At 38.2% G+C, this 14,522-nt stretch overlaps 1 protein-coding gene across 18 annotated transcripts in view; it reads right to left on the bottom strand.

Moving 5' to 3' along the window:
* Positions 1-14,522, bottom strand: part of PDE1C (phosphodiesterase 1C) — a 516,178-nt gene that overhangs the window by 107,675 nt on the left and 393,981 nt on the right. For all 18 annotated transcript variants that reach the window (XM_081080159.1, XM_081080148.1, XM_081080160.1 and 15 more), the window contains one exon: positions 837-950. In XM_081080159.1, the coding sequence (XP_080936285.1) occupies positions 837-950 (114 nt within the window). The remainder of the gene's footprint in view (positions 1-836; positions 951-14,522) is intronic.

The raw sequence follows: 14,522 nt of genomic DNA, 5'->3' as shown, positions 1-14,522 counted from the left end.
TGAATGAAAATAGATTTTTTTCCTTTAGACACATCGATTGGGGAGAAGGGGAGAAAATGTCACATTTGGGAAAAAAAACTATGATATCAAATTTCCTTCTATGATATCAAATTTCCTTCAACTGGAACTAAGTATGTCACCAAAAACTAAGCCACACAATTCTTACATTACTGGGAAATCCTTTAAGACTGGAATTTGGCATAGAAATGTCAGACATCATAAATGCCGACAGAGGAGACTGCCTATATTTTAAAAAAGAAGAAAAACCATCTTTCTCATAATCACCATTTCCACATTTTTCAAAAGAAATTTTCTTACTTTCAAATGCACTTAGGAACCGAAAGTCCTTTAATACTTTCGGATAATTCAAGTGGAAAGAGTCTCCTAAGAAAATCAACGAGTGCTTAAGAATGAAGGGGGAGCACTGCGTACTTTAAGAGAACAAATGTTTCTCCGTCACTTCCGGAGCCTTCACTTACAGATACTGTGACTTCAAACATGAGTGCAATCTTTAGACTGAGACCAACAACATGAAATAATTACAGTGGAACCCTACATTTGATAAGAAATCTTACCAGATTTGCCCTTTCCCCTCTTCCCTGATCTCACTTCATTGTCATAATGGCCATGTGAGAGAAGTTCTATTGGCTTCTATTACATGAGGTGATACACAGGCTACATGAAGTCCAAATCTACCCCATTTATGTGTGGAAACTAAAGCTCCAAGACCCATTATTCGAATACTACCCCATACATGCCATGGGATACATTTCAGAAAAGCCATATAACAGGAAATGCACCACCACTGCCCTAACTTCCTGTCATTTTTAGCTTACCTGGTTTCATCAATGTATACAGATTCAAGCACTGTGGCCGCATATTCCAAATTCTTCTTAAGATCAACCACTGAAGCTTCCCCTCTCTCCAATTGTTTGACCAAAGATCGTAACCTAGGAAGGAAAAAGAGACATAATTCAATTAGAACAGAGGAAACAAAGAATAATCCCACAATTATAGTGACACATTTTTACAGCCATTGAGTGTTTTTATTTACCCCAATATATCTGAAAGGAAAACACAAATCTAATGATGGAACTGACTGGTATTTCTCAAGGAGCAAATTATATATTTTATATACGTACACATTTCTGCCATTGTGAAGCAAGAAAATCTCATCCACCAGGCACTGACCACCCCCAACACTTTCTAGCTACCTTTGATCTTTCTAAGAGTCCCCTAAATGATCAACGATTTGCTACATCTCTGATTTTAACTTTTTTGTTCTAATTGGATGTAGTAAACCATGACCAGCAATAACATCATCAGGTGCCAGGTTAGATTCTACTCTGTTGATGGTACTTTGCTCCCAGTCACCATGGAGAAGAGCAAACTCCTGGCTGGCCCACAGGTGTCCCAGGACAGCTCTCAATCACCGAAAGAATCTTAGAGTGCTACATAAGGAATACATGAAGGCAGACTATTTCACTGGTCAGGAAGAATTCCTCTAGGAACAGATAAATACCCAAGTTTGAAAAAAAACAAAACATGGGGCGGCCAGATGGTTCAGTTGGTTAGAGCGCGAGCTCTCAACAACAAGGTTGCCAGTTCAATTCCCTCCATAGGTAATGGGCTGTGCCCCCTGCAACTAAAGATTGAAAACAGAAACTGAACTTGGAGATGAGCTGTGCCCTCCACAACTAGAATGTAGGACAACAACTTGGAGCTGATGGGCCCTGGAGAAACACATTGTTCCCCAATATTCCCCAATAAAATATTTCTTAAAAAAGCTTTGAGGATAACATATTGCCTATGAATAACAGGCAAGTGTTTTAACTTCTCTGAGTGTCAGGTATAAAATGGAGATCCAACCACCAAATTTCCTAGGTTGCTATAAAGATTAAATCGAATTGATATTGGCATAGTCCCATCAACCATGTGACCCACAGTTATCTTCTTTCCCAGCTTTATTGAGACATAGTTGACATATCACACTATACAAGTTTTAGGTGTACGATGTGATGATTTGATACACGTATATATGGCAAATGATTACCACAATAAGGTTTGTTAACACATCCATCACCTCACATAGTTACTTTTGTGTGTGTGGTGAGAACATCTAAGATTTTCTCTCTTAGCAACTTTCATGTGTACAATACTCAAGACTAATACTAGTTAACTCTAGTCACTATGCTGTACATTAATTAAATCCCCAGAACTTACTCTTTTTACAACTGGAGCTTTGTACTCTTTTACCAACATCTCCTCATTTCCCAGTTGTTTTTTATAAAGGCAATTGTTAGCATTGTTATTCAGTGACCTTCACCATCATAGGTAAGATAAGAAACACACTAGCAGGATACTTAAGATTATTATCAAGTCTCCATTTCCCAAAGCTGATCTCACCTTCCTGACTTCAAAATACCCTCAGATTTGCATTCATAACTGAGTACAGGTCAATGTCTTGGTAAGATGGAAACTACTCCCCTCCAGATCTACATGAAAATGATCGGCAATAAAGAAAAAGGAAAAAGTCTGGATCAACCTTAAAAAGTAAACGAGAGGGTCAGCCATACAAAAGAAATTCCCAGGAATTTCAATGATGTAAAATTCAGAGGAAATGAGACTGCGTCACTTGTAAATCTCCAGCATGCAAAGGGAAATATACAAAGGACGTCAGCAGAGGCCTCTACAAGGTTTGGAGGTGAGGGTCAGCCCCATGGCTCCCATGAGCAGCATTAGGAAGTGTTGTGAGTTCCAGAGGCCATGCAGGACACGGAACTGGCCTGGACGGGCTTACCAGTCACACACAGTAGACAGCCAGCCTGCCAAAGAATGGGGAAACTGTAGCAACGTGCCCTGAGAGCTGTTCCAAAAAAGGAATGGAAGGAAGCTCCTTAGCAAAACACATTCCTGGCTAAGTCTGCCTCTAATTTTCACTATCACCTCCAGGGACCCAACTATCCCTTTAGACTGGACGTACTTTCAACTGGCAAAGTAAAATGAGCATCAATTTAAACGTTTTAAACATTTCTCCCTTCATTTGCGGCTTAAAATTCCTACCAGGAATTGATATGAATCTCTAATAGGACTCATCTCAATTCTCAAAACCTAAAAGGGAAGGACAAAACATAAAAAAATGACGAGGGAAAATAGAAGACTAATAGAAGGTAAGAACCAGATGGTCCTATCTGCTTGTAATAAGGTTTCCATAAGAAATAAACAGAAGCAGCTTTAATCAAGTAAGTTATCCTAGACTGAGGAAAAACCGCTTTAAGCAGATGAAAAGGGATCAGATAAAACCAGAAAAAAATAAATGAAAACATCCAATGTATGCTGTTGTAATTTTTCATTTCAAAGAATAAGAACTTGAAAATCTTTGAGAAAATAAAATGTTACTTACAAAGTAAAAAAATTCAAGCTGGCCATAGACTTCTACCATGCCAAATATCAAAAAATAAATTAACAAAAAACACCAGTTTTTCAAAATAATATGGTCTCTTTCAAGATATCCATACCCGTATCTATATCTATATCTACCTTTAGTAGAATTGCCACATATATAAAAAGCCAACAAATATATTCTCAGGTGTGAACAAATTCAAAATTCATCATTAAGATGCTTTTCAGAAAATAAAAACCAAACACTTTAAGGCAAACTCTACAACAGTGGTCTTTCAAAGGGGGTAGATTCATGGGTCTCCAATGAAATGGACTGTGGATTTATGGCATAGATTTAATTAAGCCAAACTTTACAAAGTAGACAAGTAGCTTTGAAAAGATTACAAAGAAGTGGCAGATGAAATATAATATTAATTGTACAAGGACAAGTAAACATGGAAATGACTGACACTTTTTCTAAGACAAGTTCCTATTCCCAGTATAAATGCTTCCTGTGTCATTTTTATGAACCCAAAACTAATTATAATCAGTCAAACACAACTGAAATTGCTAAGAACATTATATGGACTGTCACATAATCTCCGTTATTGTTAACAATTCCCACTCCTGGGAAAGTACACTATTGGCCGAATCAAGTCCTGGGGAGCCCTGCGACCTGGCGGCCGCGACCCCAGGCCAGAATGGGAGAGGAGCTCCCAGGGAAAGTGTCACTTTGAATCCCACTAAGCAGCTCACATCAACAGCACTGAAAATCATCAGTGTTGGAGGTTCCCAGGCTTTGTGCCACAATTACCAGAGTGTGGGGCTTCCCCTGCAGTAGTCACCGGTAGTGCCAGACAGACACCAGACACAGCCACATTTACATATCAAGTGTGAAGGGCTGACCCGACAGGAAGCTGGAAACCCAAGCAAATCCCTCACCCAGAGGCTTCAACAAACCCCGAGAAGAAACGACACAGAATAACGTATCTTTAGGATAAACAAGTGGTACCAGAAATTCAAATCTACTCCCATCTTTCTAGCTTATGAGATGAGTAGGAGATTCTACCAAACACCCCGGCAGACAGAGAAGGGAACCTAGGATAACACACCCACTGTGTTTAGGAAAAACACCCCACCAACATTCACCTCTCTTTACTCCAGGAAAACTAAACAGGGGGGAAAAAAAAGAAAGAAAAAAAAGAGCTAAAAGATTCCGCAATAAAAAAAAGCAGAGAATACAGCATTCAAAATACAGAGAAAAGATTCACTTTCGAAAAGAAAATTCACTAATGGAAACAGAAATAAATTTTAGGGAGCATATGCCAGCTTTGTGTTCAACAAAATTCAAAAAAAACAGCTCTGTGAAATAAAGGTGACAGCTGAAATCCTAACGTAATCAAAAGTGAATGTATTAAGATAGAAGAAGAAATTAAAGAGAAGAAAATATGACAATAGAATGACCATACGGACATTTGAAAAAAAAATTCAATGGTGACCAACTTTCTCTATACCCCGCCCCTATTTGAACTAGCATCTGTCAGATACAAGCTATAGCTGTCCCTGGTCACCCAGCTGCCAAATTGCTGCTGTATGTAGCTGCCACACAAACCCTACAAAATTCCAGCTGTCCCAATTTTCAAATACTGTTGAACTTGAGGATAGCAACAGGTTCATGCTTTCCATCGGCCCAATCCACACTCTCCTCCAGTTCTTTATCCTCCTTGGCACACCTACCCTGCCCTGCAACTACCTACTGCCTACCTCATGGTCAAATGACTGCTTTGTGGGCGGAACAGTTTCAAATTAGCTCTTCCACCACTGGTCAACAACTAGTCTCAAACAATGAGAAATTTCCTAAAGTTTCTAGGAATAAGGTTTCCCTAGATGTGAATCCATCTTAGGAAGAGTTGTCTAAACACAGCCAAGACCTTCCCTGCCCATATTAGAAAGTATTTTTATTAAACTTGGAGAAGACTAGCTAAGGTAGAAGCCTCAGGCGTCTACCTTTGTTTTCCTAGTAAAGTTTGTCTGGATGTTTTTTCACGCAAATTCATTTTACCTAACAGGGCAATGTCCCCAAGGACAAATCTCATGGTAAGCGGAGTCTGTATGTCTAGTTTTTATAATACTACTTGAAAGGATTTTTGGTCCGGGCACCTAATGGGAAGGAGGGAAGGAGAAAGGGAGGGAGGGAAAGGGGAAATATACAACCCTAACAAGTTTCTCTTCTGAGTGAATGTTCACAGTTTCCAGCACTCCATCCATTTCTGTCACTGTGACTGCCAAATGTTAGCTCCAGTATAGAAATGCAACACCATTTTAGGAAGAGCTTATGCTTTCAAACTCTGGCAAGGTGCCTTTCTGTGAAGCTAGTGCATGATTTCTTTGTGGATGAGCCATTGCATCCTTACAGGAGTCCTTCATTTTTCCACATCACCTCTTTGCTTTCTATATGTTTCTTTGCTACAAGGCATGCAATGGAATGTTGCATCACTTCAGTTCCCTGTGCCCTTAAGTCCAGAACAAGTCCTGGATGCTGAGTTCCCTGGAGACCATGCATACAAGTGTTTGGGAGGCATACAAGTGTCATAAGACAACTAAGTGAGGAAAGGCTTGAATGGCGTAGTCTGAAATGTGAAAGTCTGTGGGAGTAGAAGAAAGCCTTCTCTTTTCCCCACACAAAGATTAATTCTAGGCCCAGTGGGGTTGACTTCCTTAGGAAGCAAATTTTGGATTCAACTTCGTAACTTAGAAAACTGCCCTACAATGGACTAGGCACTATTCCTACCCAAATGAGGTCCTGAAAGCCCTACAGTACTATGCTTTTGGAGCATATATAGTTGTTGAGCTTTGGACACTACTAGAATGAAATCATCAGAAAAAGCACAAGCAAAAATAAACCGGAATAAAAAGCCATGAAACACACGTTCTTATATCTGTCCATTCTGCCCAAGGTCATTCCCTGTGACAATGGATGAGCAGCTCCTAAAACGGCAGTATGGCCAAAGATGGCTATTGTCTCTGACAGGCTTTGTTTAGTTTGACAGAATATGAAAGGGAACTGGATCCTTTACAGCACTTTCCTTACATGTCCCAATGAATCATGAGTCCTAAAAACTCATTTGAATAAAAAAAATCACCGTTTCAGTTCATCACGTCAGTGGATTTGTAAGCCAAAGGCATCTCTGTTTACTTTTCATACACCTGTTTCCTGTATGTCACTCCCATCCCCTGTCACTTACCTAAATGCCATAGCAAGTAAATTAAAACAAAACTCCCAAATGAAATGCCCAAAGTGACTTTCAGTCTTATGCTTTAATGTCATCCAATGATGCCATCTAAGTATTTTTGTGGTGATTTGTTAGTTTCTATAATTAATTAAGATGGCTGCACTTGAAATACTCCCGCAACATTTACTGGGTGCTTTCTGTGTACAGAAACCATGATAGGCTCTAACATTACAAAGAGGGGAAACGCAGCACCTTCTCTCAGTTAGGAAAGACTGACAGCTAATCATACCTATCACGCAGTAAAGCAAGTGTGATGGCAGAGGTGTGACAGGGGTGTTAAGAAAGCACAGAGGAGAAGAATCTCCAAATAACCAGGCCTTCTCTAGAGAAGGTGACAACAGAGCTGTCTTGAGGCCAAAGAGGCATCAGCCAAGCAAGTAAGATGGAATAGAGAAATGTTGGACTCTGGACCAAGGGAACACCCCATCTAGGGAATTTCATGTGTGGCTGGAACTCAGGGAGATGTGAAGAGATAAAACTTCAGAAGGTAGAAGCCAGACCGTGGTGGGCTTCGAGTACCAAAGCTAAAGAAATTTACTTGTCTCCTGGAGATAATAAGGAATGCCTGGAAATTTTTTAAATGGAGTGAAGGGGTGGCATGATAAGATTTGCATTTTAGAAAGATCAAGCTAGCAGCAGAGTAGAGGAGTGCAGGCACTTCATGAGTAAAAAATTTCTATACGCTTGTGTTGTAATTAGTCTTTTCTGGTACCCTGAACAGTGAAGCATGAATATTCTCTCTCAGGTGACAGCACTTTGATAGGGTGGTGCATGAGCTTGGTGGTAGTATGTATGGATCATTGCTTTTAATACTTTCTGGGAAAAGACTTGTTTCGGGCATGTGGTTTCCTGATTTAGTGGCCTCTAAAACAGAAACAAAACACCAACTAAAATAATGATTGGCAAGAGCCTCGTTATGTGACTTGTACTTACTACTAATGCTGTAAATAAAAGAGAAATATGCTTCTATGATTCCCAAGGACACATGCTTAAGGCAGATGTACAAATAGATTTAAATGAATTATTGGGTTGCAATTAATTTTTCACTTAAGAAAAATATATTTGATGCCTAGGTTCATATCTATATTTTTATATACCTCCCACATAAGTTATTAAGCAGTTAAAAATGATTAAGGTTATTGAAGATTTTAAACAATATCATTAACAAAACAGACCTAATTGAACATGTACTAAACACTACACCCAGTTGCAGTGTACAATATTCTCTTTAAGTGCACGTGTAGCAGTTATCAAAATTGGCCATATGCTGGGTCATAGTGAAAGTCCAAACAAATTTCAAATAACTGAAATCACACAGATAATGTTCTCCAACAACAATAAAATTCAGTTGAAATTAACAACAAAAAAGTGACTAGAAATATTCCAAAAGTTTGAAAATTTAGGAATATACTTCTAAATAACCATGGGTTGAAAATTAAATCAGAAAATAATTTTAAATGTTAATGAAAATGTGATACATAAAAACTTGTGGCATGCAGATAAAGCAGTGCTTAGAGAGAAATGTATAACCTTAAACGACTATGTTAAAAAAGGATAAAATCTGAAAATGAGTGATTTTATTAACTATCTCAAGAAATTAGAAAAAGAACAAGTTAATCCAAAGAAAGTAAAAGATAGCAAAAACTAAACACAAAAATAAAACTTAAGTAGAAAACAAACTTCTAATAGGAATAATCAACAAAGTCAAAAGCCGGGTCTTCAAAAAGCTTAATAAAATTGATAAGTCAAGCACTAGTCTTCAAGAAAACAGAAAAGACGCAAATAACAGACATCAAGAATATAAAAGAGAACATTACTACAGTTCCTACAGACATTCAAAAAAGTCATAAAAGAATATCATAAATACTTTTCTGCAGATACGTTTAAAAATTTAGATGAAATAGAAAATTCCATGAGAAATTAATTTATCAAAACTGACATAAGAAAAAAGATAAAATATGAATACTTCTATATCTATTAAAAAATTGAATCCATAATTTAATATTTTCCCACAAAGAAAATTACAGTGCTAAATCATATTATCAATGACTTCATCTAAACATTCAAAGAGGAAATAACACAGTTGTCCAGAGAAAAGCAAAAGAGGAAACACCTTCCCACTCATATTATGAGGCCAGCATACTCTTGATTCCTAAACCAAACAAGGGCATTATAAGAAAAGAATTATAGGGGAATCTCTCTCATGAACATAGATGCAAAAAATTCCTAAACAAATATTTAACAAATTAAATCCAGCAATAAAGAAAAAGGAAACCAAGCGCCAAGCCAACTTGCAAGAATGCAAGGTTGGTTTAACATTTTAAATCAAGAAATAAATGTTATTCACTATTTTAACAGGAAAAAAAAACAACCATCATAATAGACTTTTAAAAATCATTTGAGAAAACATCTATTCATGATAAATATCTTAGCAAAAAAAGGAGTAAAAGTGTATTTCCTAAATTTGATACTGGGTTTTTAAAACAAAAATAATACAGCAAACATCATGCATAACACTGAAATATGGCAAGCTTTTCTGTTGAACTAGCTAATAACCTGAGGATGCCTACTACTATTACTTCTTTCAAGGTTGTATGAAAAGTTTTGACCACTTTAATAAGAAAAGAAGAAGAAATAAAAGATATAAGGACTGGAAAGTAAAAATATAAACCTGCCAATACAAATGAAATAATAAACAGACAGGATATCTAAAGAATTTGCAAATGAATTATTATAATTCAAAAATGAATTTAGCAAAGTCACTGGATAAGCAACAATAAACAATTAGAAAATGGTACTATTTACAAAAGCATCAATATCAAAAGTATCTAGGAATAAATCTTACGAAAGACAAAAAAGTGCTCTATATAGAAAAACTGTAAGATATTATTGAGAGAAGTTTAAATGACCTAAATAAATGGGAGGTTAATCCATGTTCATATATTTAAAAACAGTATGTTAGAAATATGAATTGTAACTAAATTTAGCTACTGATTCAATGTAATCACAAACAAATTCTCCACGGGTCATTTGGTGGAAATTGAGAGGCTGATTCTAAAATTTATTTGGAAATGCAAACAACCAAATATGCCTAATATGGTTTTGATTAAAAAGAACAAAGTTGAAGTACTAACACTCCCAAATATCAAGATGGATAAAGCATTTGATTCTGAGCCTGCAGCTCTTTACCACCTGGCTATTCCTGCCCTCTCCTCTCAATATCCAGCCGGTATGTATAAGGATGTGACATATACTTTCATATTAATATAAGCACAATATAAATAGGCAAAAAAAAATCTGCTATAAGAAAAAATAAAACAGCCAAATACAAAGTGTTTTTGAATTATCCTATTCTACATGGGATTGTTCCATTCCATCAGCATGGACCCATTCCTTGGATGTCTACTTGAGGGTATCATTACATACTCTCTTGGGGGCTGTAGGTTTTCTGATGAATTTTTGCTTTCCTTTTGGTTTCATGAAGCTATGCCATGGAACAGCCCTGCATATTCAATTTTCTCCCAGTTTCTGTTCTGCATAACAAATCTCCTTTCAGGCTGCATATTTGTGGGTGTGAGAGTTGAGTGTGCATGTAAGCTCATGATGAACACTAGGCAGAAAGCACTGTTTGGTCCAAAAGAAGCCTTACATTTTTATAGTATTCTAGGAGATACTATGACTCAGCGCTAAAGTTTCAATTCATTTTGAACTTATAATATTGATTTTGTTCCTTTGGAGTTCTTGTAGTAATATCATGCAGTGATTTAGAAAGGGAGTTTACCCCCACCTCCACCTCCAATCATGCTTAGTCTTATAAAAAATATATTTCTGAAAAACCAGTCTACCCCTTGTCTTTAGTGTCACTCAGCTCACCCATTTTCTCAAGAAATTATGCTAGGAAAGTCTTTATTCCTGAAGGAAAAGACTGTCTCTCGAAAGGATGACTCTGGGTAGACAGAGATTATAGGGAAAGAATGCTAATAAAAGAATCCACTTTATTGGTCATCGTTCTTCAGTAAAAAGAATGAAAAAGAAAACCCAGAGCATCATTCAGAATCTACCACAAGCCATGCTGGGTACTGTGTCAGGAGAAGGACATGAAATCTTGCCAGGCTGCCAAAAGGTAAATTCCAGAAGCCACTTTTCATTTGCAGCTATTCATGTGGAAAGAATCACCATCACTTTTCTATGCTGATAAACATGTCACTTCAAAAACATCTGTCTCAATAGACCAAAGAAATGAGAACTAAAAACATCTTTGAATGGTGGTAATGAGAAAAGGAAGATGAGCAGAAGTAAGAAGGGGCTTGCGGGGAGATTTAGAAAGGTTGAAACCATGCACAGACATGTTTCTCTACATTTTATGAATCGACCCAACCCCATGGGTCCCTCGATTTCCTTCTCTGAATTCAGTTTCTTATTCAGTTGGAATTGTATTGTGTTGCTAGAATTATCCGGAGAAGTTACAGCTCACTCACAGAGCAAAATCCCAGGAATTCTACCATACTAGAAACATAGTATGTTTTAGCAAGATAAATCCAAGATTACCTTCCCTCCACTTTTTTTTATTTTATAACAGAAATAAATGAAATTCATGGATAAAAACCTGCAAAGAATAGCTAACAAGATGCTGAATTAACACAGCATCCACCCTTAAGATTAATTCCAGAAGAATTATAGAATAAAACAACAAAACTCAAAGAAAAGTGAGAAACTCCTAAGGTGACTTGAGGGCACTGCTTTGAATGTGTGGAGGACAGTGCTGTGTGTGTCCTTGGTCTAGGACAGACCCCAGGAGGAAATGATAGGAAAGGAAGTGTTACAGTCTGCTATTGTTTCCCTCCCCTCCGCCACCTCCAAGCGGCCCCCACGCCTCTGATGACTCAGAACTCTAAAGGTCAAAAGATCCTGGAGAGTTAAATCAGGGTTGTTTGTCCCACCTTGTAGCTCCACTAAGTTTGACATAGGTTTCCAAGATGGCCACAGAAGGAAAAAGAATGTGGAAGAACAGTGTGGGAGGTTTGTATGAACCACGTTGGAACAGGAACGCTTCTCCAGTCACGTCCCATTGTCCAGAATCCAGTCACACGGCTACCTTTCCAAGAGGGAAGTAGAAAGATGTAGTCCAGTTGTATGGTTTGGAGGACATGGCCGAGGGTTTGGTGAAGAGCCAGCCAATCTCTGCCACAGCTAAAAAATGGAATCCTGTCATCTATTCGTGTTTTTTTCTTTAAGTCTTTTGTTCCTACCCTGTTGAGAGCATTGGATGGAATGTGTTACATTAAAGTGGCTTGTTAGCTTTATAATCCTGTTAAACCAAAAGACATAATCATCCTGATTATGCGATAACCTCCCAAACATTTGATAAAAATGAGAGAGTTCTCAAGGGAATTACCTTGAGTGAAAAAAAGCCAATCCCCAAAGGTTACATGTCTATGATTCCATTTATAAACCATTTTTGAAAGGACAGAATTATGAAACAAAGGACAGATTTGGTTGCCAGAGATTAGAGGGAGAGGGGAATGGGGCGAGGATACATGTCAAAATGGGAGCCTGTGATGATGGCAATAGTCTGGACCTTGACTGTGGTAATAAATGCACAAACCCACACACACACATAATAAAATTGCACAGAAGTAAAACATACATGCACGCACACATGTACACAGGTAAAACAAAAATGGGAGACTCTGAAAAAGATCAGTGGATTGTACTGATGTCAATTTCCTATTTGTACTGTAGTTTCGCAAATTGTTTGTGTTAGAGAAAACTGGATAAAGGGTTGCATGGCAATCTCTGTATTATTTTTTATAATAATGGGAAACTACAATTATCTCAAAATAAAAAGGTTAATTTTTTACAAAATGGACACACCCTCCAGTTCAATGGACTATTGATGATAATAGGCTGACCTTAAGTTGTCCTTACCCCGGCTGGTCTTACAAGGGCCTCTTTTTTCATGTGGCCTCCTTAGGAGCTATCTCCCAGGTCCTTCTGCTTGGCAGTAGGAAGGACAGGAGAAATGTTCCCAGGTATGCTGTTCACCATGTCTGGAGAGGATCGAATGAGGGTTTACAACAAGTGATGTTGGGAGCTTGGTGAGAACCTGAGACAGACCCAAGGTTATTCCATGCTGGAGGTTTTCAGGATCAACTGAAGAAACTAGCAAGTGGTCATCACACTAAGAAGATGAGGTGAGAAGAACCCAGTGACTTTAGTGAAGGGTCCCCAAGTCCACCTCTACTGGCCATGACCCCTTGTGGCCTCTAAGGTGAGGCACTTTCCCCTCCTTTCATTTTCACTCTCCCTTTTCAGTTCATTCTCAGAAGCTTGTTTCATTCTGAGGGTAATTTCACTATGGCAGGCTGGCCCTGGAGGATTTGTAAAGAAGGAAATTCAGAGCTAGGTATGAGACTGATGGAGTGTGGTAAGTAAGCAGGGGTGTGAAAGAAACTGTCATGGTGATTGTGTTGTACTGTGTAGTTGTTTCCAATCAAATAGGAAAACAATTTGCATATTATTAACATTTGAAGTTGGTTTTCAACATAATTACCATTTAATTTCCTTCCCACCACCAATCTTTTTGTAATACATTTGGGGTGGGGGAGTGGGTAAGGATCTAGCCTTGTAGTGCATTATCATTCATTTTTGTCTGCTCCAGCACGTTCTAATAACTGAATATGTCAAAAGCCAAAAGCTTTTCCATTTTGTTGATATATATTAATAGAAAGAGACGAGTTGAAAGATGTTTTATTCATTCAGGTGTTAGCATCTCACTTAGCAGCATTGCCTCCCCTCTTTGTAGGCGAGGGCTGGGACTTATTTACCTTCTATTAAAATAGTGCCTGCTCTCTCTCTGTGGTTAGAAACACAAGCTTCATACAGCTTAGGTAGCTAAACAAGGTAAATGCTAATACAGGACCCAATTCCCATAGCTATTTAGCAACAAAGCTCATTTTTGTTTAGCCATTTTCTGTCAGAATTTACAAGGAGAGCTGGTTTACAAAGGGATTAGCAGTAATCATACCTAATACTGATGGATCAATATGGAGAAAGTGCTCCACTTGTCCCGAGTCAATTATTCCTCATTGTTCATGATGGTAATTTTTGTGGTTTAAAATTATTGCCTAGTGTTTTGGAGTTCTCCCCTCAGGAGCAGTGTGAGTCTCTGCTGTACTAGGACTTGCTCATTTACCATTTTTAAAACCTCCTAAATCTCTGCACATCCTCTGTCAGATTTTTTAATGACATTTGAACCGATGTGGGGTCGTAATATGTTCTATTATTGAATGTAAAAAGAAGAATTTTTTTCTGAAGAGCTTTGTTGAGCTTTAGTTTCTAGCTCACGGGCTGGAAAGAAGAAAAAAAACAATTGCATTCAATGATTCTCTATTAAAGGAAAAAGAGACACCGAGGGAATCACAAAATGTTCAGCACTTTATATTGACTCTGGAAGTGTATATGAGATTTGTAAAATCCCGAGGAAGGGGTGGTGCGTTCACACTTACGCTATTGAGTGTTTCTAGAGAGGGAGTATTCCTTTCTCGCTACCAGGCTACAATCACAAACAACTGGGGCTCGGTGATGTCCCTCGCCTGGAATGGCCACAGAGGGGGGACCTGCTCTCTCCACAACCTGGCAGAGCCAAAGGCCAGCCAGAGCAGGTATGACACTTAATGATGGGTCTCCCTACAGGGGAGAAATGGCTGGGCTTGGTCCAGCACTGGTGTGAAATAAGAACATAAGCGTCTTTACTAGGGCTGGGACTGGTCTGTAAAATTTACAGTCAGACATATGGTTCCACGAACAGCCCAAGCCACTTTCGTGTGTACGTTTGGATTGGGCTGT

The sequence above is a fragment of the Rhinolophus hipposideros genome (genome assembly GCF_964194185.1).
Source record: "Rhinolophus hipposideros genome assembly, chromosome: 18".
In the NCBI taxonomy this organism is placed as follows: domain Eukaryota; kingdom Metazoa; phylum Chordata; class Mammalia; order Chiroptera; family Rhinolophidae; genus Rhinolophus; species Rhinolophus hipposideros.
Note: the sequence above shows the minus strand (reverse complement) of the source record. Positions and strands in the feature narration are given on the sequence as shown.